The sequence below is a fragment of the Parasteatoda tepidariorum genome, chromosome 3, assembly GCF_043381705.1.
Source record: "Parasteatoda tepidariorum isolate YZ-2023 chromosome 3, CAS_Ptep_4.0, whole genome shotgun sequence".
Classification (NCBI taxonomy): Eukaryota; Metazoa; Arthropoda; class Arachnida; order Araneae; family Theridiidae; genus Parasteatoda; species Parasteatoda tepidariorum.
This window is the reverse complement of record NC_092206.1, coordinates 74,062,766-74,085,127: the sequence shown is the minus strand read 5'-3', so window position 1 is coordinate 74,085,127 and position 22,362 is coordinate 74,062,766. Positions and strand designations below refer to the sequence as shown.

The 22,362-nt window shown below is 27.5% G+C and overlaps 1 protein-coding gene across 2 annotated transcripts; it reads right to left on the bottom strand.

The window, feature by feature from the left end:
• Window positions 1–3,462: 3,462 nt before the first annotated feature.
• LOC107446044 (ZZ-type zinc finger-containing protein 3) lies at window positions 3,463–22,351 on the bottom strand. Of its 2 annotated transcripts, none has more exons than XM_016060580.4 (8): window positions 21,785–22,283; window positions 21,347–21,602; window positions 19,007–19,176; window positions 17,668–17,748; window positions 7,488–7,595; window positions 4,873–4,992; window positions 4,689–4,783; window positions 3,463–3,658 (listed from the first exon to the last, which is right to left on the bottom strand). In XM_016060580.4, exons 1-8 carry the CDS (start codon window positions 22,016–22,018, stop codon window positions 3,514–3,516), a joined length of 1,209 nt encoding a protein of 402 aa, XP_015916066.2. In that variant the 5' UTR covers window positions 22,019–22,283; the 3' UTR covers window positions 3,463–3,513. The 2 variants fall into 2 exon arrangements, with proteins under 2 accessions (XP_015916066.2, XP_042898010.1); XM_043042076.2 differs by lacking the exons at window positions 3,463–3,658; window positions 4,689–4,783; window positions 4,873–4,992; window positions 7,488–7,595 and adding exons at window positions 9,671–9,866; window positions 10,974–11,068; window positions 11,158–11,277; window positions 14,373–14,480 and having other exon boundaries at window positions 21,785–22,351.
• Between the last annotated feature and the right edge of the window lie 11 nt (window positions 22,352–22,362).

The window sequence follows — 22,362 nt, the reverse complement described above, 5'->3', positions numbered from 1 at the left end:
GTATGTCTTATTGACTTTTCATCTACTACATAATAATGACAAAATTTTATATACTTGGATTAAGAATACAAAATTTAGCTGGATAATAAGCTTTTATATGCTTATTATTTTATCTATCTTTAAAAATGTCTAACATCACCATAGCAAGTAAAATCTTTCACTCTTTTAAGGAAATGGCGCAGTGATCATTTTGCCTTCCAAAAAATACAGATCTTGTATTTGAAAACAGAAAAAGAGATTGTAGCAAGTGCAATATATCATAGAAAGTTGTGTGCAACTTGTCTTGTCCACCAATTCAAGCCTGCTTCCACTTATTTTTATTCATTCTCATTTATGCATCAGCCATTTTATTAGCCAATTAACTTTTTAAATACAATTCTAATCTTATATCATTAGAAATAGAAAGATGTTTTTCTAGTAGATTATTTGTCTAATTTGATCACTTTTGAGATTAACTTATAGATTAATCGCTAAAATTTCCAATATTCTTTTCATTTATTATTCCTTCTATTATAGTTTTCCATTCATGCCAGTATGTTTGTGGACTAAAAAATGCACCTTTTTGGGCCACTATCACTTCATCTTTTCCCTAAAGATTATATATTTTGCACTTTGACAAATTCATATAAAACTTTCTCCTTAATACACAATTGTCCTGTTAAATAACAATTTCAAAAACTGAATTTTTGGCAAGAAAAACAACATGTGAAAAGGTATCTATGTGCTGCAAATAATCAGTTAATGAAAAAAAAAATTTTTCTTGATAAGGGGTATAATTTAATAATTAAAGCAGTTACAAATTAAATAGCATTTAACATCAGCACCTTGGTAGTTGCAAAGACAGTTTCATTTCAATAGATTTTGTAACACTGGTTGCCATTTCTTTGTTCAAACAAATTTGTTTAAAAAATAATAATACTGTCTTATGATGTCTTATTAGTTTTACATAATTATGTATGTTTTAAGTTTAATATTTTCAGCTCTTAAAGTTTTTTAAACTAGATTTTGTAATTATAAATAATTACACTCCTGTCAAATACTCGAAGAATTAAAAATTAGTTGCACATTGAAATATATTCTCAGGCGTCTTTTGTGTGTTCACAACACTTTCCGTTACCATAAATATAAAAAAAAATTTCATTGCTAATTCTATAATTATAGAAATACCACTTTTTTCACATGAAATTAAGATTTTGTTTTACATTTATCAAACTAAGTAATTTCTGATAAAGAAAAAATAAATGTGTAGCTTTTAACTTCCATGACTGATCTTATTACTCCTGAAAATATTATAAAAATAATTTATACATTTAATATTATTTAGTACGGAAAAATGCCCTTGAGTTTTCTGCTATGAATTTTCAGAATTTCTGTGTTTTACAAACATTAGGCTTTAACATGCACACAACAGTAGGTATAGGATTTATTCAATAGTTTGCATAACATATTCTGTAAGTTATTGAAATTTTGTAATTAGAGAAAAAAAATATGAGGAATTCTATATCACATTGTATTGCTTACATGATATTTTATTTTGTAACCGTCGTTTAACAGTCAACCCAATTCTGAATTTACGACCAGCAATGTTCAACTCCGTCACCTTGTAATTTTGAACCAAATTCAGAAGACAAGGGAACCTCTGGATCAAGTATTGGGAGAAATTTACCTTCATGGAGGGAATTTGGATAGAATTAACCCACATTTGCATTACATGGAGAGGCAAATCTCAAAACCTCCCACGGTTAGCCCGACGGCAAGGAGACTCTAACCCATGATCCATCTACCACTGAGGATATTTTACATCAGCACTGTGGGTAATTCATATTAAGCAGCCATTGTTGAGATTCAAACCCATGTTACCTCATTGGAGGGCGAACGCTCTATCCCCATGTCCATTACAGCTCTGCTTACATGATATGCAATGTTTTTTATTTTATAACTGTCGTTGAATAGCCGATACAATTTTTGAGTTTACGATTACCAGTGTTGAGCTCTATAGCCGTGCAATTTCGAACCTAATTCGGAAGACAGGGGAGTTCCTGAATCAAGTATTAGGAGAAATTTGCTTTTGTGAACTTAGTGTTAGGCTGAGAGAAAAACCTCCCACAGTTAGTCAGATGGTAAGGCGACTCTAACCCATGATCTGTCTACCACTGAGAATATTTTAAGTCTGCACTGTGGTCAGTGCAAGCTGGGTGCGGAATTCGTATTAGCCAGCCATCGTTGAGATTCAAACCAAGGTTACCTAATTGGAAGGCCGCCACTGCTCGATATGCAATGTTTGAACTAAATCGATGTTTTTTACCCTTTCAAAGATAAAGAAATTTCCACAATGAACCAAACACTTTTCTAACAGGTTTTATATACGCTTTTTACTATTAAACTGGGGGAAAAAATCTTAAAAATTCCCTTGTTAAACCTGAGTTCTATTTAAATCAAGGTTCATAGCTAGTTTACCTATTTTAAATTATATTCAAAAAATTTAAATCTATTCTCTTTTTAAAATTATTTATTCACAGCCTATAAAATTTCTAAATTTTGATTTGAGTCATTCAAATTTATATAGATAAACTGAGAAGGGGGAAAACATTAAGAATTATATATACACTGTTAATGAAAAGAATTAACAAATCGGTTTTAAAATGAAAATAAAAATATTAAATTTATTTATGTTTAAGTAGTGCATACAAGGGCGCCGGCAGAATAATATAAAAGGGGGTGCAACCCTCTAACAAATTTCCCTCCCCCCTAAAAAAAGTGAAAATATTCTGTTTTTTGTTATTACATATACTTCCATCTGTTAATTTTTTTCATCTATTTCAATATCTTATGAATCCCTCGAATACATCGATTTAGTTATTCAGGCCACACCGTTTTATCCAGCTGTATCGGGGAGGCAGTCAAAATCGGCCTAACTCTTCCAGCTACTACATGCACTATTGAACGCACTTTTAGTACAATGCGAAGCATCAAAACACAGAATCCGCCTACAATGTTTCACGAGAAATTAAGTAGTTTGTGCATGCTCATTGTGCATAAGAAAAGATTACTCAAAATTCATTGAAAAAGTTATAAACAGATTTGGACAGTTAACAAGATGATTACAATTCTTGTTTGACTATACAATTTTTTAATTGTTGTGTATCAATAATTACTTAATTATTTGTTCTTGAATAAAAATATTTTTAATAAACAAAATTTTATAACCAAATTTTTTTTCTGTATCTCTTTAATTGCTTTAAAAAAGCCAGGGGGGTGCAAGTGCACCCCCTTGCACCCCGCTGCCGGCGCCCTTGAGTGCATAAAATATTTTGTAGCTATCATGTAGTTAGCGTCTGATTTAAGTAGTCATAAATTATTACTTAGAAATGTATGTAATTCAAGTTAAAAAATCTGCATTTGAACGAAACATTTTGTATATTATGTGATCAGATTTTTATTTACTAAAATGAGAATGGAATATTAATCTTATTTACAATTTTATTACAATAAATAAATATAGTGTACAAAATATTAAGCAGCTGGCATGTAATTAGGGTCCAAATAGTTATAATCATTGCCCAAAAAATGCATGTAGTCTCTGTCTAAAAACCCAGCATTAGAATGATGAATTTCTTCTATCTGGTGATCAGATGTATGCTCGCCAATTTCCGGGGAACTAAAAGATTGAAAGAAACAAGGATTATAGTTTAAAGGTAATTAAGAAATTTAATGTTAGCAAATACCAAAAATAAATAACCAAGTCTAATTACTTGTAAATATCTTAGCATTAGCAGAACTGAATGTTTTTTATGCTTAATTTATGTTGGTTGCAAGTAAAATATACAAAGTAATAGATAAACTCAAACTAGGAGTGCTAATAAATGTTTTAGGGAATAATTGGAACTGTAATTCTTGTCTACACCATGCTATGACATAAAAAAATTAGGGTTAATGATTCAAAAACCTCAACATTTTATTTTTTTAACTAGCACCTAAAATGGATTATTTACTAAGACAACAAGCAACATATTGCGTGACAAAGTTAATAAGACAATTCTAGTTCATAGTGTGTTATATATTTAAGAGCTGAGAAGTATTGTTTATATATACCTTTTTTAAAAAATAATATAAAACTCAAAACAGAATGTTGCAATTTTTTAAACTTATTTCAATAAATTCTAACAAAACAATTAAATAAGATTAATAAATTTCAAACAAGCAAAGGTTTCAATTCAAATGTTTTCTTTTTCCAAAATATGGATTAATGATTTATTTAGAAACATATTAAAATGTAAGTTTATTTAGTTTTAAAAAAAAGGGTAGAAACTTGCTATAATTTATTATAAAATAAGAAAATGTGTTAACACTCCTCAATTTTAATAAATTCTAAGAAAATACTCAAATTATACAACAAAACATATTAAGGTGTAAGTTTATTTAATAAAAGAAAAAAGAGTGAAATATTTTTTTGTAGAAAAAGGTTAGAAACCTGCTATAATTTAATTCAAAAATAAGAGAATGAGTTAGCACACTTCAACTTGATTAGGAGCCATACACAAATTTCAAGTATTATATACATCAATTATAGCAATTTGCTTTTAAAACTTTTAAGACAAATTTATATTGTTCAAATTAAAACAGGAAAGAATTGATACCAACAAATAGAAATTTGCTGCTAACATTATTAAGTAATTAGTAAGACTTACTTTTTAAAACAGTCTTTGCAAAGATCTATTGAAGGATTGCATTCTACACAGTGGTATCTTATTCCTACAATAGGCTCTGACTTACACACCTTGCACTGTAAAATATGGATGAGTTAATGTATTGTGAGTTTAAATCTTTATGTTTATTTATTTTTTAAAAAAAGAAAAATTATTGAATAAGTACCTTAAATCCAAAATGTTGCATCATAGTGGATGACTTTATTCTTTTCTTAAGAAGTCTTTTGTACAGGAGTAACTCTTGATACTCCGCAGTATCATGTAGATCTGAACTTATTTCATCATCCTAAAAAGATGACAAATTATGAAGGTGCTAGATAGAAACCTTAAGTAAAATAATAACATTTTTGCATTGGAAAAATTATGAAACTGAAGAAAATAAATCCAAACAAACAAAAAATTACCCAAAAACTTTCTTTTCTTGGATATTGAAATTTAGGAGATAACTATGTTTAGAAAACATGCTTCTAAAAGTTTTACCATGAGAACAATGTAACATTTCAGCAATTTATTCCATTTCATTTTTTCCCACTCCACCTATTTTTGCATTTTTCCAGTTCACTAAACTATTAACTACCACTGGTTTACATATGTTTCCTGACTCAACTAAATGTTATTTAAAATTTAGTTAAGCTCTTTTTTCTCTCGCTATTCTATCATTATTTAATATATCATGATCAATTGCTACATGCTTAGAATTATTTTTTAGTTAGATTAAACAGAAATTAAAGCAATCCACACCACATGCTTATTATGTTCATTGTGCTACTACAATCTCAACTTATTCCTTTAGGATGCAGCAGAGGCAAACAGAAAAAGTTGTCCATTTTTTAAAACAGTTCAAAATGTTTACAACTTTTTTGGTCTTAGTATTGTACGATGAGAAAATCTGAGAATGTGTTCAGAGTCAAAATCAGAGATTACTAAGAAAGCACCCAATCCTACTCGCTGGGTAGGAAAGCAAGAAGCAGTGATTGCTCTTAAAGAAAGATTTACTGATGTTCTGAAAGAACTATCATTTATTTTTAAAAACAACAATCTAAAAGATAGGAATGATGCTATTGAACTTAAAATATTGCTTGATACTTTTAGATTTGTTTTGTTATTAGTAATACAAAATAAAGCTTTGGAGAATATAAATTTTGTTTCAAAACCCTCACAGTTAGAATATCTTTACCTACATGCTGCGTTTGACCTTGTCAAGACTAGTAGGCTTTTGATCTTTTAGTTAAAGACTACAACATGTAAAATATGGAGAATACCACTTCAATTCACTCAAAAGAATAATTCTAATAAATAACAGATGTAATTTATTCCCAACTTCAAAGTCGTTTTAAGAGAATGAAATCAATAGGGGATTCATAAAATCTTTTCTTTTTAGCTTCCTCTACTGATGAGCAACTTAAAATAAAAACTGAAAAATTTTCCAACCCCTTTTTTTAAAATGCTTCTCTTTCTATTAAATCTGAAATCCTATCAGTGAGAATTTCTTTTAGATGCAAGATTAAAAGTCTTGCAGATATCAAACAACTTGTTCATCTGCTATTGATGAGAACATTTTTTTTTTTGTCTTCTAGCAACAGTTCTCGTTGTATATACTTAATTGTATTTGTTATTGTGGCCAAAGTTGAAAGATCATTTTCAAAATTAAGATTGATCAAGCAGGGTGCATTTTTTAACAAAAAATAAGCACCTTTTAAGTACTTTTTAAGCACTCAAAAAAATATTCTTAATCACTTTCCAAAAAAATATTATAATTAGGATCTGTGCAGTAATAAAAATAATTTTTTCTATCATTTAAAGTTCTTAATTTATAAATATAAAATCAATAAAATTCACAAACAGTTTCACAATTTTATATAATCATGATAAAATAACAAGCTTCTGATAAAAATTGCAGAGAAAATCGGGAAAATCAGGCATTTTTTCTAATTTAGAACGACAATCAATACAGCAAAAAAAAATCTCTTTTAAAAGATAGAAAATTGAGCACTTTTTACAAACCCCGAGTAAAAAAAGCACCTTTAAGCACTTTTTAAAAAAGCTACATACCCTGTCAAGAACTACCTTAGAAGTTCTACAACACAAGAACGTCTTAGTAATTTAGTTAGCTTGTAAATTGAAAAAGAGAAACCACAACAAATAAATTTTTATGAAGTTGTTGATGTATTTGCTGACATCAAATCAAGAAGAAAACACATTCACTTTGCAAAAATCTTAATACCCGTTTCCACTAGTCAATAAATATTTTTTCCTAATATAAGAAATATTTGAAATAAAATTCTTGTTTGATTTTCTTTTATTTCTTCAAATTGTCCTTATAAACACTTATTAGATTTACTATTTAATTGTAACTAGAAATAAAATTAGACACTATTTAGCTATTTTGATTTTATAAAAAGCTTTACAGTACTTATACAATACCAAATTATTACTATTTAAATTTAGAACTCTTGATTTTACGGATCTTGCAGCGGGACATCGAAACACCTAGCTAAGACATTGGGAGTCAAATATGGCTACACAATTAAACAGATACAATAAAATTATGATTGCACAATTAGGATTCAAATTTAATATAAATTTGAATAAAATATTTTTTAAATTTAAAATATTAGAGCTGCCTTACATTATAGTTGTCACAATGAAATATTTACCAACAACGGAAAAAATACAATTCAAGCTAACTATTGTAATAAAAGAAATCAAGGTGACATAATATCTTTGTTTGAAACAAAGCTTAGAACAGCAAAAAGTAGAGAATAGAAAACCAAAACTAACTGAAATATCTAATTTTGAGTCTAAAGAATCTTCATCTTCACTTCCAGATTCAGAAATGCCATTATTCTTCTCTTGTATTTCATCTTCTAATCCAGCATTCTTCCTTTTCTAAATATTGGATATAAAAAAAAATTGCAGTTAAAGGTTATCTCTTTTTAAAGCTTCAAAATGCAAGTTTTTCCTGCAATAACTGTAACAATAGAAAGCATTGTATTTAAATTTATTCTATTTTTAAAATTATTTTAAATTATAACGAAGAAAAATTTAAACTAATATATGATATATTATCCTAAGTTAAAATTTTGTTATAAGTTGTCTTATAATGTTTGGGTGAATATACTACAATCATTGAACTGTCATTAGGCTTGATTACATTGTTTATTTTGAGTGGTCAAGAAAGTATAAAGAAACACCAGAAAAGCATCATCTAAGATCAAAGAAAAACCTAAGAAGAAGAGTATTGACGTCTAATATTATAGATCAAAAGCAGGGCTTTTTTGAGGCTAAGTGTGACTAAGTTCATTACTCAGAAATCTTTTTATTAGTGAGATATTTTAAAATTTTAACTAACACTGCTATTCGTAAAATATTTCAACAGGTAACTAATAAGTCTTGTGACGATTCGCTCACTGGAGACAGATGGTAACTTTATAAAGTAGAAAGTGTACACACTCATAATCGTTTCAACATATTTTTAAAGATAAATATGATACAACGAAAAATACATGAACTATCATCAATTATGCAACAAATAAACTTAATATGATGATGAATGAAAGACAAATATGACAATCACAGTAATCATTACACACAGATATCAGCATAGGAGAACAAATAATATGAACTCCGCTCCCTGGGTGACAAATGTGCATTCACTATAAAGGTCTAAACAAAGAAACCCCAAAAATAAACAAACGTAAGAATTTTGTTAGTACTATAGATAAGCTCATTTGATATCCGTAATCGACAGAACAACACTCTTAAACAGATCCCCAAAAAGAAAGACAAGATAAGGTAACATTGAACTAAGGAAATTAGAGTCATTAAATAAATAAAATAAAAAATCGCTATCTTTTGAATTTTATGTCACATTTTGGCTATTTATTAGTTAAACAAAACCATTATTTTCCCCTTCACATTATTGGGAATAATAAAGATTAATAAAATCTATAGTTAAACAAATAAAATTAAAACTTTTAATTGGTAAGATAATTTCAACTACCACTTCCTATATCTAGTTTTATTATCCATGCATAGAAAGCTCTTTAAACGATATTTTTTAAGAATAAATTTTGATTATTAAATCATCATTAGGGAGAACTTATTTACACACACATTTTAAAAAAAGTAGGAAGAGTTCATTAATATTTAATATGCTCAACTAATTAATTTTCAGAAACAAGATTTCAGAGTTAAAAATATACAATGATAAAAAGAACACAAAGTTAAGTAATAATAGTTGGTATCAACGCTTTTCAATAGATTTTTTTTTTTTTAAATAAGGGAGGAAAAGAATTATTTGACAGAAACATTAAAATATAACAATAATGTACCATATTAATTTTATAAATATACTATTACAGGGGTGATTGTGAGCCCAAGTCAAAATTCCGGAAAATTTCTTGAGTTAACAAAAAAAAAAAAAAAAAAAANAAAAAAAAAAAAAAAAAAAAACACAGTTTAAATTGAAAAATTAGAAAAAAATGTAAACAAGGTTTTTTCCTCTTTCTCAATATTTCTCAGTTTACTTAAAATATATTTAAAATTTTACACATACCTATGATGACCTGCAGAAGTAATTAAAATTTACAAATATGTCTTTCTTTCTTCAGTTTATGATTATAACTATTTACTAATAAAAAATGTATCTGGCTCTCCCTTACAAACAAAATAAACTGTGTTTTTAAGTTCCACCTTTGAAAATTTGATTTCCGGAAACTTCTGTGATCAANTGAAAAGAATTAACAAATCGGTTATAAAATGAGAATAAAAATATTAAATTTATCTACGTTTAAGTAATGAATAAAATAATTTGTAGCTATCATGTAGTTAGCGTCTGATTTAAGTAGTCATAAATTATTACTTAGAAATGTATGTAATTCAAGTTAAAAAATCTGCATTTGAACGAAACATTTTGTATATTATGTGATCAGATTTTTATTTACTAAAATGAGAATGGAATATTAATCTTATTTACAATTTTATTACAATAAATAAATATAGTGTACAAAATATTAAGCAGCTGGCATGTAATTAGGGTCCAAATAGTTATAATCATTGCCCAGAAAATGCATGTAGTCTCTGTCTAAAAACCCAGCATTAGAATGATGAATTTCTTCTATCTGGTGATCAGATGTATGCTCGCCAATTTCTGGGGAACTAAAAGATTGAAAGAAACAATGGTTATAGTTTAAAGGTAATTAAGAAATTTAATGTTAGCAAATACCAAAAATAAATAACCAAGTCTAATTACTTGTAAATATCTTAGCATTAGCAGAACTGAATGTTTTTTATGCTTAATTTATGTTGGTTGCAAGTAAAATATACAAAGTAATAGATAAACTCTAACTAGGAGTGCTAAGAAATGCTTTAGGGAATAATTGGAACTGCAATTCTTGTCTACACCAAGCTATGACATAAAAAAATTAGGGTTAATGATTCAAAAACCTCAACATTTTATTTTTTTAACTAGCACCTAAAATGGATTATTTACTAAGACAACAAGCAACATATTGCGTGACAAAGTTAATAAGACAATTCTAGTTCACAGTGTGTTTAATATTTAACAGCTGAGAAGTATTGTTTATATATACCTTTTTTAAAAAATAATATAAAACTCAAAACAGAATGTTGCAATTTTTTAAACTTATTTCAATAAATTCTAACAAAACAATTAAATAAGATTAATAAATTTCAAACAAGCAAAGGTTTCAATTCAAATGTTTTCTTTTTTCAAAATATGGATTAATAATTTATTTAGAAACATATTAAAATGTAAGTTTATTTAGTTTAAAAAAAAAGGGTAGAAGCCTGCTATAATTTATTATAAAATAAGAAAATGTGTTAGCACTCCTCAATTTTAAAAAATTCTAAGAAAATACTCAAATTATACAACAAAATTCAAACAAAGGTTCCACTTCAAACGTTTTCTTTTTTTTCTTCTAAATATGGATTAATAATTCATTAAAAAACATATTAAGGTGTAAGTTTATTTAATAAAAGAAAAAAGAGTGAAATATTTTTTTTGTAGAAAAAGGTTAGAAACCTGCTATAATTTAATTCAAAAATAAGAAAATGAGTTAGCACACTTCAACTTGATTAGGAGCCATACACAAATTTCAAGTATCATGTACATCAATTATAACAATTTGCTTTTAAAACTTTTAAGACAAATTTATATTGTTCTAATTAAAACAGGAAAGAATTGATACCAACAAATAGAATTTTGCTACTAACATTATTAAGTAATTAATTAGTAAGACTTACTTTTTAAAACAGTCTTTGCAAAGATCTATTGAAGGATTGCATTCTACACAGTGGTATCTTATTCCTACAATAGGCTCTGATTTACACACCTTGCACTGTAAAATATGGATGAGTTAATATGTTGTGAGTTTAAATCTTTATGTTTATTTATTTTTAAAAAAAAGAAAAATTATTGAATAAGTACCTTAAATCCAAAATGTTGCATCATAGTGGATGACTTTATTCTTTTCTTAAGAAGTCTTTTGTACAGGAGTAACTCTTGATACTCCGCAGTATCATGTAGATCTGAACTTATTTCATCATCCTAAAAAGATGACAAATTATGAAGGTGCTAGATAGAAACCTTAAGTAAGATAATAACATTTTTGTATTGGAAAAATCCAAAATTTAAAAAAAAAATCCAAACAAACAAAAAATTACCTAAAAACTTTTTTTTTCTTGGATTTTTGAAATTTAGGAGATTACTATATTTGGAAAACTTGCTTCGAATAGTTAAACCATGAGAACAATGTAACATTTCGGCTCCTTAATCAAGTTTTAATCTAATTCATTTTTTTTTTTCCATTCCACTTATTTTTGCATTTTTCTAGTTCACTAAACTTTAACTACGATTGGTTTATATATGTTTCCTGACTCAACTAAATGTTATTTAAAATCTAGTTAAGCTCTTTTTTTTCTTGCTATTCTATCATTATTTGATATATCATGCTTAATTGTTACAGGTTTAGAATTATTTTTTAGTTAGATTAAACAGAAATTAAAGCAATCCACACCACATGCTTATTATGTTCATTGTGCTACTACAATCTCAACTTAGTCCTTTAGGACAGTGTTCCCCAACCTTTTTATCACCGCGGACCTGTCAACATTTGATAATTTTACCGCGGCCCGCTCTGGGGGGGACGTTGATTGTTTATATTTCAGATTTAGATTTAATTTAATTGTATTTAAACATGCCTTCAAAATAAAATACAGTTACACCAAAAAATAAATATAAAGGGATTTAACATTTTAACTTACTTAAATCAATTAGTCACAATCGAGAGAGAAGACGAAGTTTTGTTTTTGTTTTCTTCTTCATTAGTTCCAATGTAAATTTCTCGCTCCGCTTTCGTGCTTTATTTATGATATTTACAGTTATGATGATTGATTTTTTTTAATTGAAAAAGAAAATAGTTGCAGTGGTTTTCTTTTCTTTTTTTACTTTTTAAAAAATTTATGTCACCACCTTCGGGGGCCCCTTTTTTTTTCAATAAATAAAATTTTAATGGAACTATTCTTAATCTGGGATTTATTTTTAATTTGGGGTATAAACCTAGGAATTTAAATTCAGTTTCAATGAAATGGGCAGCCCAGTGCCATTTGATCTACGGACCGGACCGGGGGTTGGGGAACACTGCTTTAGGATTCAGCAGAGGCAAAAAGAAAAAGTTGGCCATTTTTTAAAACAGTTCAAAATGTGTACAACTTTTTTAGTCTTAGTATTGTATAACGGGAAAATCTGAGAACATGTTCAGAGTCAAAATCAGAGATTACATAGAAAGCATTCAATCCTACTCGCTGGGTAGGAAAGCAAGAAGCAGTGATTGCTCTTAAAGAAAGATTTACTGATGTTCTGAAAGAATTATCATTTATTTTTAAAAGCAAAAATCTAAAAGAGAGGAATGATGCCATTGACCTTAAAATACTGCTCGATACTTTTAGATTTGTTTTGTTAATAGTAGTACAAAAATAAAGCTTTGGAGAACATAAAGTTTGTTTCAAAACCTTTACAGTTAGAATATCTTTACCTACATACTGTGTATGACCTTGCTGAGACTAGTAGGCTTTTGATCTTTTAGTTAAAGACTAAAATATGGAGAATACTACTTCAATTCACTCAAAAGAATAATTCTAATCAATGACAGATGTAATTTATTCCCAACTTGAAAGTCGTTTTAAGAGGATGAAATCAATAGGGGACCAGTAAAGTGATACAGTACAGAACCCATTATCCGGAAATCAGAAAACCGTAACAAAATTCAATAAATTTTCTCGCCATTTTTTAAAAAAAAAATTTTTTTCCTCGTAAGATTTTACGATTTTTCTTTCTTTTTTTAAAGATGTTTACCTTACCATCATTTTGGAAATAATCATTAGTGTATTACTTCATCGTTTTTTCTTATTTTTAAGATTATTTCCAAATAAACTGGTTTAACAATAAAAAAACGGCTTTTTGTAGCGATTCAGAAAACCGGAAAAATCAGTTATCCGGAATAGCGATGGTCCCGACCGTTCTGGATAATCGGTCCCCCACTGTACAACTTTTCTTTTTAGCTTCCTCCGCTGATGAGCAACTACAAATAGAAGATGAAAAATTTTCTTAAGATGCTTCTCTTTCAATTAAATCTCAAATCAAGTAAGAATTTCATTTAGATGTAAGATTAAAAGTCTAGTAGATATCAAACAACTTGTTCATCTACTATTGATTGAGAACAGTTTTCTGACTTCTAGCAACAGTTCTCGTTGTATGTACTTAATTGTATTTGTTATTGTGGCCAAAGTTGAAAGATCATTCTCAAAATTAAAATTGATCAAGAGCTACCTTAGAAGTTCTACAACACAAGAACCTCAGTAATTTAGTTAGCTTGTCAATTAAAAAAGAGAAAGCACAATAAATAAATTTTGATAAAGTTGTTGATGTATTTTCTGACATCAGATGAAGAAGAAAACATATTCACCTTTCAAAAAACTTAATGCCCGTTTTCACTAGTCAGAAAATATTTTTTCCTAATATAAAAAATATTTGAAATAAAATTCTTGTGTGATATTCTTCAAATTGTCCTTATAAACACTTATTAGATTTATTATTTAATCGTCACTAGAAATAAAATTAAACACTATTTAGCTATTTTGATTTTATAAAAAGCTTTACAGTACCTATACAATGCCAAATAATTTCTATTTTAATTTAGAAATTTTGCTTTCACGGATCTTGCAGCGGGACGTTGAAACACCTAGCTAAACCACAGGGAGTCAAATAAGGCTACACAATTAAACAGATACAATAAAATTAAGATTGCACAATGAGCTCACAACGCTTTCTGTTGTAATATATATATATATCATCCAATAAACAGTTCTAATTTTACCTTAACGACTGCAGTTTTCTAATTCAAAATTATTTCAAATTTATTTTATTTATATTTAACATAAATTTGAATAAAATATTTTTCAAATTTAAAATATTAGAGCTGCCTTACATTATAGTTGTCACAATGAAACATTTACCAACAACCGAAAAAAATACAATTCAAACTTACTATTGTGATAAAAGAAATCAAGGTGACGTAAATCATATCTTTGTTTGAAACAAAAGTTAGAACAACAAAAAGTAGAGAATAGAAAACCAAAACTAACTGAAATATCTAATTTTGAATCTAAAGAATCTTCATCTTCACTTCCAGATTCAGAAATGCCTTTATTCTTCTCTTGTATTTCATCCTCTAATCCAGCATTCTTCCTTTTCTAAATATTGTATATAAAAAAAATGCAATTAAAGGTTATCTCTTTTTAGCGATTTAAAATACAAGTTTCTCCTACAATAACTGTTATAATAGAAAGCATAGTATTTAAATTTATTCTATTCTTAAAATTACTTTAAATTATAACAAAGAAAAATTTAAACTAATATAAAATATTATCCTAATTTAAAATTTTGTTATAAGCTTTATTTTATTAAGTTTTGGTGAATATACTATAATCATTGAACTGTCGTTAGGCTTGATTACATAGTTTATTTTTGATAGGCCAAGATGAAAGTATGAAGAAGCATTTATAAACTGAGATAAAAGAAAAACCTAAGAAGAAAGGTATTGACGCCTAATATTATAGATCAAAAGCACTGCTTCTTCGAGGCAAAATGTGATTAAGTTCATTAGTCAAAATTTTTTTTATTAGTGAGATATTTTAAAATTTTAACTAATATTGCTATTTGTAAAATATTTCAACAGTTAACTAATAAGTCTTGTGATACACTTGCAATAAATAGTAGCAAGTGCGAAAATAAAACTCATAAGGTTAACACACTCTGACTGCGAGAAGAATGAAAAGATTCATTCGCTGGGGACAGATGGTAACTTTATAAACTAGAAAGTGTACAGACATTCACAACGTCTTCAACATATTTTTAAAGATAAACATGATACAACGAAAAATACATGAATTAAATACATCAATTATGCAACAAATAAACTTAATATGATGATGGATGAAAGACAAATATGACAATCACTGTAATAATTACACACAGATATCAACATAGAAGAATAAATAATATGAACTCTGCTCCTTGGGTGACAAATCTGCAAACACCATAAAGGTCTAAACCAGGGGTGTCAAACTCAAAAGCTAACTTGGGCCAAATAAACAATGCTTAACTTTAGATGGGCCGCAAAAAAAAATCAATGTTCATAGGAAACAAATATTTTTATTTTGAATTGTAATAAACATATATAAAGTTAAATTATTGTTTACGTCCTGATACTTGACATCTCTTCTCTGCTACCATCTTTTCTATTTCGGGAGAAATTTTATAGGCCGAGACTACTTTCAAAATTGACCCAACGTGAGCGTTATTAATACGGTTTCGGACAGGAGATTTATTTCCATTCATAACAGAAAATAATTGTTCTCACTGACTTTCAAACATGGAAGTAATTTTATATGCGAATTTTCGAGTATTTTCAAACCTTTCCGGTAAATATTCGTAAAATTCAGGCACACCCACTTCAATGACTTTTGCCTTCAAATTTGAGTCGCACTGAATCTCAATCACTTCCATTTGCATGTAACTGGGTACTGAGTCTATATTTATATAGAAAATCGAAGAAAACAAACAAAATTTTTCTTCCAAAGAATTAAAATCTTTAAACCTTGTTTCAAATTCTGTTCTAAGATTTGAAATTTTTTTCTGCATATTTTTGATACGATGCAGCAACATCTAAACTAGATTTATCCTTGTTGCACGTTGGGAAGTGCGTTAAATCGTCATTTTTCAGTTGCCTTTCCCAAGGAAATAGTTTACATTTGAATGCTTTAATTATGTCAAACATGATCATAATGATCTGATCCTTGCCTTGTAACAATAAATTTAAATCGGATAAGTGTTTGGTTATATCAGCCATAAAAGATAAATCTTGCAACCATATTTGATCAGAGAACAAGCTTGTATCTTGATTTTTAGTTTGTAAAAACTTATATATTTCTTCCTTCAAATCCCAGAATTTTTTGAGAACCTTGGAGCAAGATAACCAACGTACCTCGCTATAGTAGGATAATTCTGAATATGTACTATCTAATTGATAGCCTACTGTGAAACAAACTCCATTTCAGCCAATTAGAATTTTACATTTTCGAGCGTACGATTTAAAATGATCAGTATAGTTTATAAATAAAGTATATTATAATTTTATATGCTGGTTTGTTTCTAATTCACATTTCTATTTTATTTTTTATTTGCTTCGGATATATTGACTGGGTCACAAAAATGCTCATCTTGGGCCGCGAGTTTGACACCCCTGGTCTAAACAAATAAACCCCAAAAATAAACAAACGTAAGAATTTTGTTAGTACTATAGCTAAGCTCATTTGATGTCCATAATCGAAAGAACAACACTCTTAAAGAGCTCCCCAAAAAGAAAGACAAGATAAGGTAACAAATCCTACATTGAACTAAGGAAATTAGAATCATTAAATAAAAAATTGCTATCTTTTGAATTTTATGTCACATTTTGGCTATTTATTAAGTTAAACAAAACCATTATTTTCCCCTTCACTTTATTGAGAATAATAAAAATTAATAAAATCCATAGTTTAACAAATAAAATTAAAACTTTCAATTGGTAAGATGGTTTCAACTAACACTTCCTATATCTAGTTTCGTTATCCATGCATTGAAGGCTCTTTAAAAGATAATTTTTAAGAATAAATTTTAATTATTAAAACATCATTAGAGAGAACTAATTTGCACACACATTTAAAAAAAAGTATGAAGAGTTTATTAATATTTAATGTACTCAACTAATTAATTTTCAGAAACAAGATTTAGGAGTTAAAAAATTAAAATTATAAAAATCCACAATGATAAAAAGAACACAATAAAGTTAAGTAATAATAGGTATCAATGCTTTTCAATAGATTTTTTTTTTTTAAAAAAGGGAGCGAAAGAATTATTTGATATAAGCATTAAAATATAACAATAATGTACCATATTAATTTTATAAATATACTATTAAAAATTTTCATCATCCATTTTATTTTTTATAGTGATATGATAACTAACATATTTTTTAATAAAAGAGTTAACATTAAGAATGAAACAAGAACTTATTTTTGATCAAACTGAACAAGATTTTTAATTAACTGGAACTTAGAGATTGGTTATGTTAAAAGTGTAGTATAGTATACACATATTATCAAAATACTTATCTAGATTAAAACATTGAATTCTAGGTAAAAATGCTTACTTATAAATTATAGCTCACACACCCTATAATTTAAATTCAATGCACATTTATAACAAATTTAACAGCTACTCAAAACAAAAATTAATAACAAAGTTGTGCTTAATGTTATAATATTAAATATTTCTTAAACAAAAAAATAATACTAAATTAATTTAATTAGAAATCAAATAAAACTATGCAATATTTACTTTTCTAGAATCACTATCACTTGAAAGAAATGTATCCTTTCCAATGAATAGAGGAAAACTTTTCTGGACTTTACTATTTACCTAAATAAGGAAATCAAAATATTAGAAATACATGTATCCAATATTAATTGAAGAGTTAAGTGGATGAAGGTTTTGACAAAAAGTTCAGTGTGTTTAAATAAATTACATAATGCTTACATACACACAGTGTCAATAGGAAAGAAATATTATACAATGCCTTAATTTCTTGTTCTTTAATTGGCTAAATCTATGGATGGTGATTTCAGTAGAAATGTAAACAATAACAATCTCGAGCTGTATTCCTGCTCTAGTTCCGGTTAGAAAGTTTGCATCTGCTTACTACATGTTATTCCGCGAGGCGACATTTTCAAACGGATAATTTTATTTTCAATAAAAAAAATTAATTAGATAATTTCTAAACTCAAATCTGCTGTATTTCATAAGATATTAATGTTATTATTTAATTCTTGTGAGTTGGAAGTGAAAATTTGTTTTAGTTATTTAAAGATATATTGTTAAAAAAGGTGAAATGGTTGCTAGATTTTGAATAACTCGCTTTTTTGGCAGTCTTGATTTGGCCTCTTTCCATTTGTTTATTACTGTTTGTTCGTGTTGCAAGCTGTGCACCATCTTACGTTAGTGTTAACACTTTTAGTATTGTAAACACAAGTATTGTTAGCATTGTAAACATAAGTAATAAGTAATCAAATACATTGTTTTCAAGAATCTCAAAACACAATAATGCCAAATGGCTTTAAAATACAACCTAAACAGTAGCCCGGAAAATTAGGCGGTAACGAGCTTGCAGCGTTTCCTAGTGAAGAAAACACCATCCATATAAATCCCTAACACTCATTTAAATTATTCATAATATAATGCTCACACTTTTTAGTAGCCAAATGATTTTAGAAACTTCTTTCGTCTTGAAAACATTTAAAGACTATCAGACAGTACTAAATTTAAAGTCTAAATAAGATAAATGAATATTTTGAAGTTTAATGAAACTGAAATAAAATCTTACACCAATGAATCTCTATGATTTTTACCAAATATATTACTTAGAATTTTCTTGCACTAAACTTTTCAATTCCCTTGTCATTTATTTTTACATCAAATATTAATGGAATAATTTCAGATTCCTTTTTTAAACAAAGAAAATTTGTTTTAACCAAATATATTTATTATGAAAGGCAGTCTTTATTATAAAATTACTAAAGAAAAAGTAACTATATAAAAATATAATATCTTTTTGCCTCAAAGTTAATATAACTAGAGAGGTATTGCAAAATAATAGAACAATAATGTTACAGGAAATAACCTGGGAAGCTGTGTGATTTCCTAAACATTCAGCAATTTTTTCCCAACGATCATTCTGATTTTTTTCAGGGGGATATTTTTTTAGTAATTCCTCCAAATGCTTCTCTTCCTCAAGAGTCCAACAATCTGTTTCAATTTCTTTCTCACTATTTTTATTTTTTCTTTTAAAATCTACATAGTGAAAAAATATATTCATCAATATGTTGTATATTCATCAATATGAAATACATAATATGAAATAATATTTTGATAGTTCATTTATATATTTTAAAATAAAAAAATATGACAATAAAGAATTAAATTACCTTTAGGATATTAATTTTTATGTCGAATTTAACTTTAGGTACAAGGCTTAATGAGTCTATACAGTACAATAATTATTTGCACAATCATTAAGAAAACTTTAAATGAAGCAATTTTTGAAGCATCCAAATTAAGCATTATTTCCAAAAAACAAAATAATCTTTAATCATCATAACATGAAATTTGTGCCTAGAAAAACTTATTGAATGGTGAATGCACAGTTAAAAAATTAAAAGAATAAGAACATACATATTATTTACTGGAATAATTTTACAGCATAACTGCAACATTTATCAATAGTTATAAAAACATATTTACAACATACAATAGTTTTCAACATCGAAAAAATTAAGTTTTTCATAAATAGGACCTTTTAATATGCTAATTTAAAGTAGAACACATCATTTAGAAGGAAATACACTGAGAAAGAAAATACTCTGATATGAGATTCCTAATTGAACCAAATTTTAAAATGTTTCTTATGGCTCAACTTTTCTTATGATTTAATTTTCGTTCGGTAATATAGAGAAAAAAAATGAATAAAGTCTCTTTGAAGTGCCTATGATGAAACTTTAAAGGGATTTTGAGAATTTTCTTTTGCAAATAAGAATTTTAATAAAATAAATGTTAAGGAAAATCAGAATTTTCTAAAGAAATTGGTTTGTAAATTCAACTCCTATGGAAGCTGCAAAGTAAACAACTGAAATTGAACTCCTCGAGAATAAGATAAAACATATTAAGATAAACTATACATACTAGTTATACTGTTTAAAAAATACAAAGGATGGCTCCTTAACATAGGCATAATTCGAGAATGGATGAGGAGTTACATGCAGGGCTTTGGAGTCATTAGGATAATAAACCGAAAATTTTACACTTACTCCCTCATATATATGTAAATATATACACACATGCTATAATTTACTTTTTTTTTAAATATAAAAAAATTAATAGATACTATCGGGAAAAAAATTTATGGCATAGCAGATTACTTATATTTATTATCATTTATTGTGAATTGGAAAAAATGCTATTAGTTATACTAGTTATAATAGTATATCTTCTTTGATAGAGGACCTTAAACCTGATTTGAAAAATTTCAAATCTAAGAATAGTCTCTCCATTCTAACTTAAGTAGGATGAAAAGCTGTTACTGTTAGGACTATTACATTTAACTTTTAAGGATAGACTTGTATAAGGTCTAAACCAGGTGTTTTGAAAGAGTAATAATATCTTTCTATTTCTTCAAGGTCTGTGCAGAAATTTTATTTGTATTTTTCCATTTTTATATCTATAGGCTCTTGGTTCCTTATTTTCATTCGCTTTGCCATAGTCTTTTCAATATTATACTAAAATTTTTCAAAATCAAATTCATCATTGAAGAGGATGATAGACTTCCTTGTAATGTCTGTAGTCTGACTTTCTTGATTTGAATACTCAGAAAACAATTCATTCGAAGTAAAAATTCATAGATGGCTTTATTTTGCCTTTTTAATTTATTTGTCATCGAACTAAAAAACCTAGCAAGATCTCACCGTCTAGCAAACTACGTAGTTTCTTCAGTCTACATTTATTTATTAATAAGTCAATAAAATAGCAAATAACTAAATACTTATTACTATAGAATTTGTAAATAAATATGATAACACAGTTTGTCATTAATTTTCTTTTTTAATTCACTTTAATTTCATTTCAAATTCAAACTGTCCAACTAAAACTGGAGTCTGAGTTAATGCGTTTTTACTGACTTCATGACTCAGACTTTTATTCAAAAATCTGCCAAAGAAAAATTCCAGCCAGTTTATTTGTTGCAACAAAAAATGAGTTTTCTTCCCATATTTTTGATGAGAATCTTCAATTTATGCACATTCAGACACAATGTTTAGAAAGTTAATAAGTAAGTACATGAATCAAATTGAGAGATCAAAATTATTAGTAATGTAATTAATTGAAATTCTTTAAAATAACAAATGATAAATAAACACTATTGTTGTTGATTTCAATAAAAAAAAGTTTACAAAAAACAAACACATATTACTTTTTCTAACATCAGCAGCTATTCTAGATATTTGTCTTCGTTTAAATGCAACAGGATCTCCACTTAGGGCATATTTCCCCCATTCAATGGTGGGCACTGGATGAATTAATTGAGCAGATGGCATATCCATATCTTCTTTCTGTTTTAACTTTTCAACAAATTCCAAGGGATCAGCCAAAGCTTTATCTTTCAAATTCTTAAGATCGCTTAAATCTTTCACAGCTTGTTCTCGTTGGGCTTCTAATATAACTATTGCCTAGAAAATACACAAGAAATCACACATAATCTTTCCCGTTTGTTTAACAATATTGTAACTAATCGATTTTAAAATAATTAACGCAGTGTTAAAATGTAATACATTCAGATTATACTAAACAGCACAATGGCTTACTCTGGTTCAGACATTAATAAATATTTATAATTTGAATAAATACTTACTTCTAAAACATTCTTGTAATCATTGTTTCCTTTCAATGCCAAGATATCCGACTCAAAACAAAATTCTCCGATGGAATCAAAATCCATTTTTGGTGGTCGTTGTAACAAAGGATCAAAATCAAATTCATTTAATTTATTGCTATCTGTATTAATTTCTCGAAGAAATTCTGAGGAATGTTCATTTTCGACACTTTCAATATCAATTGAATCTTCTAAACTTTGATTGGAACTCATATTAAAAGTTAGATATGAATGAAAAATTACTTATAATATAAATTTTTTATTACTTCGAGTTACCGAAAGTAAACAGTGCAGGAAAATAAAATTTTGTTTACAATCGGTTCACGCTACAGATAAAGCCGTCAGATACTTGAACATAGCATTTTGAAAAACTGAAAACAAACGAAGTTTACATTCTGCATTAATACTTTAAAAACAAAAAGCTAAAAAATCGTTTGATGCCGATTGTAATGTTGAACTTTTTACACCGGTTTCCGAAAAGATAATTATATTCAGAGACTGCATTTCTCACCTTAAGTTCCGCCCTCATCTCTTTGGCTCCTCCTTGAAAATACTCC

What these genes read in the sequence shown, in the direction of transcription:
- LOC107446044 (XM_043042076.2), bottom strand. Translation starts at nt 22,018, where the DNA reads ATGAGTTCCAATCAAAGTTTAGAAGATTCAATTGATATTGAAAGTGTC. An exon ending in ATTCAAAATTAGATATTTCA is followed by an intron (nt 11,278 to 14,372) that starts GTTAGTTTTGGT and finishes TCATCTTTTTAG; the next exon opens with GATGATGAAATAAGTTCAGA. An exon ending in TGCAACATTTTGGATTTAAG is followed by an intron (nt 11,069 to 11,157) that starts GTACTTATTCAA and finishes CATATTTTACAG; the next exon opens with TGCAAGGTGTGTAAATCAGA.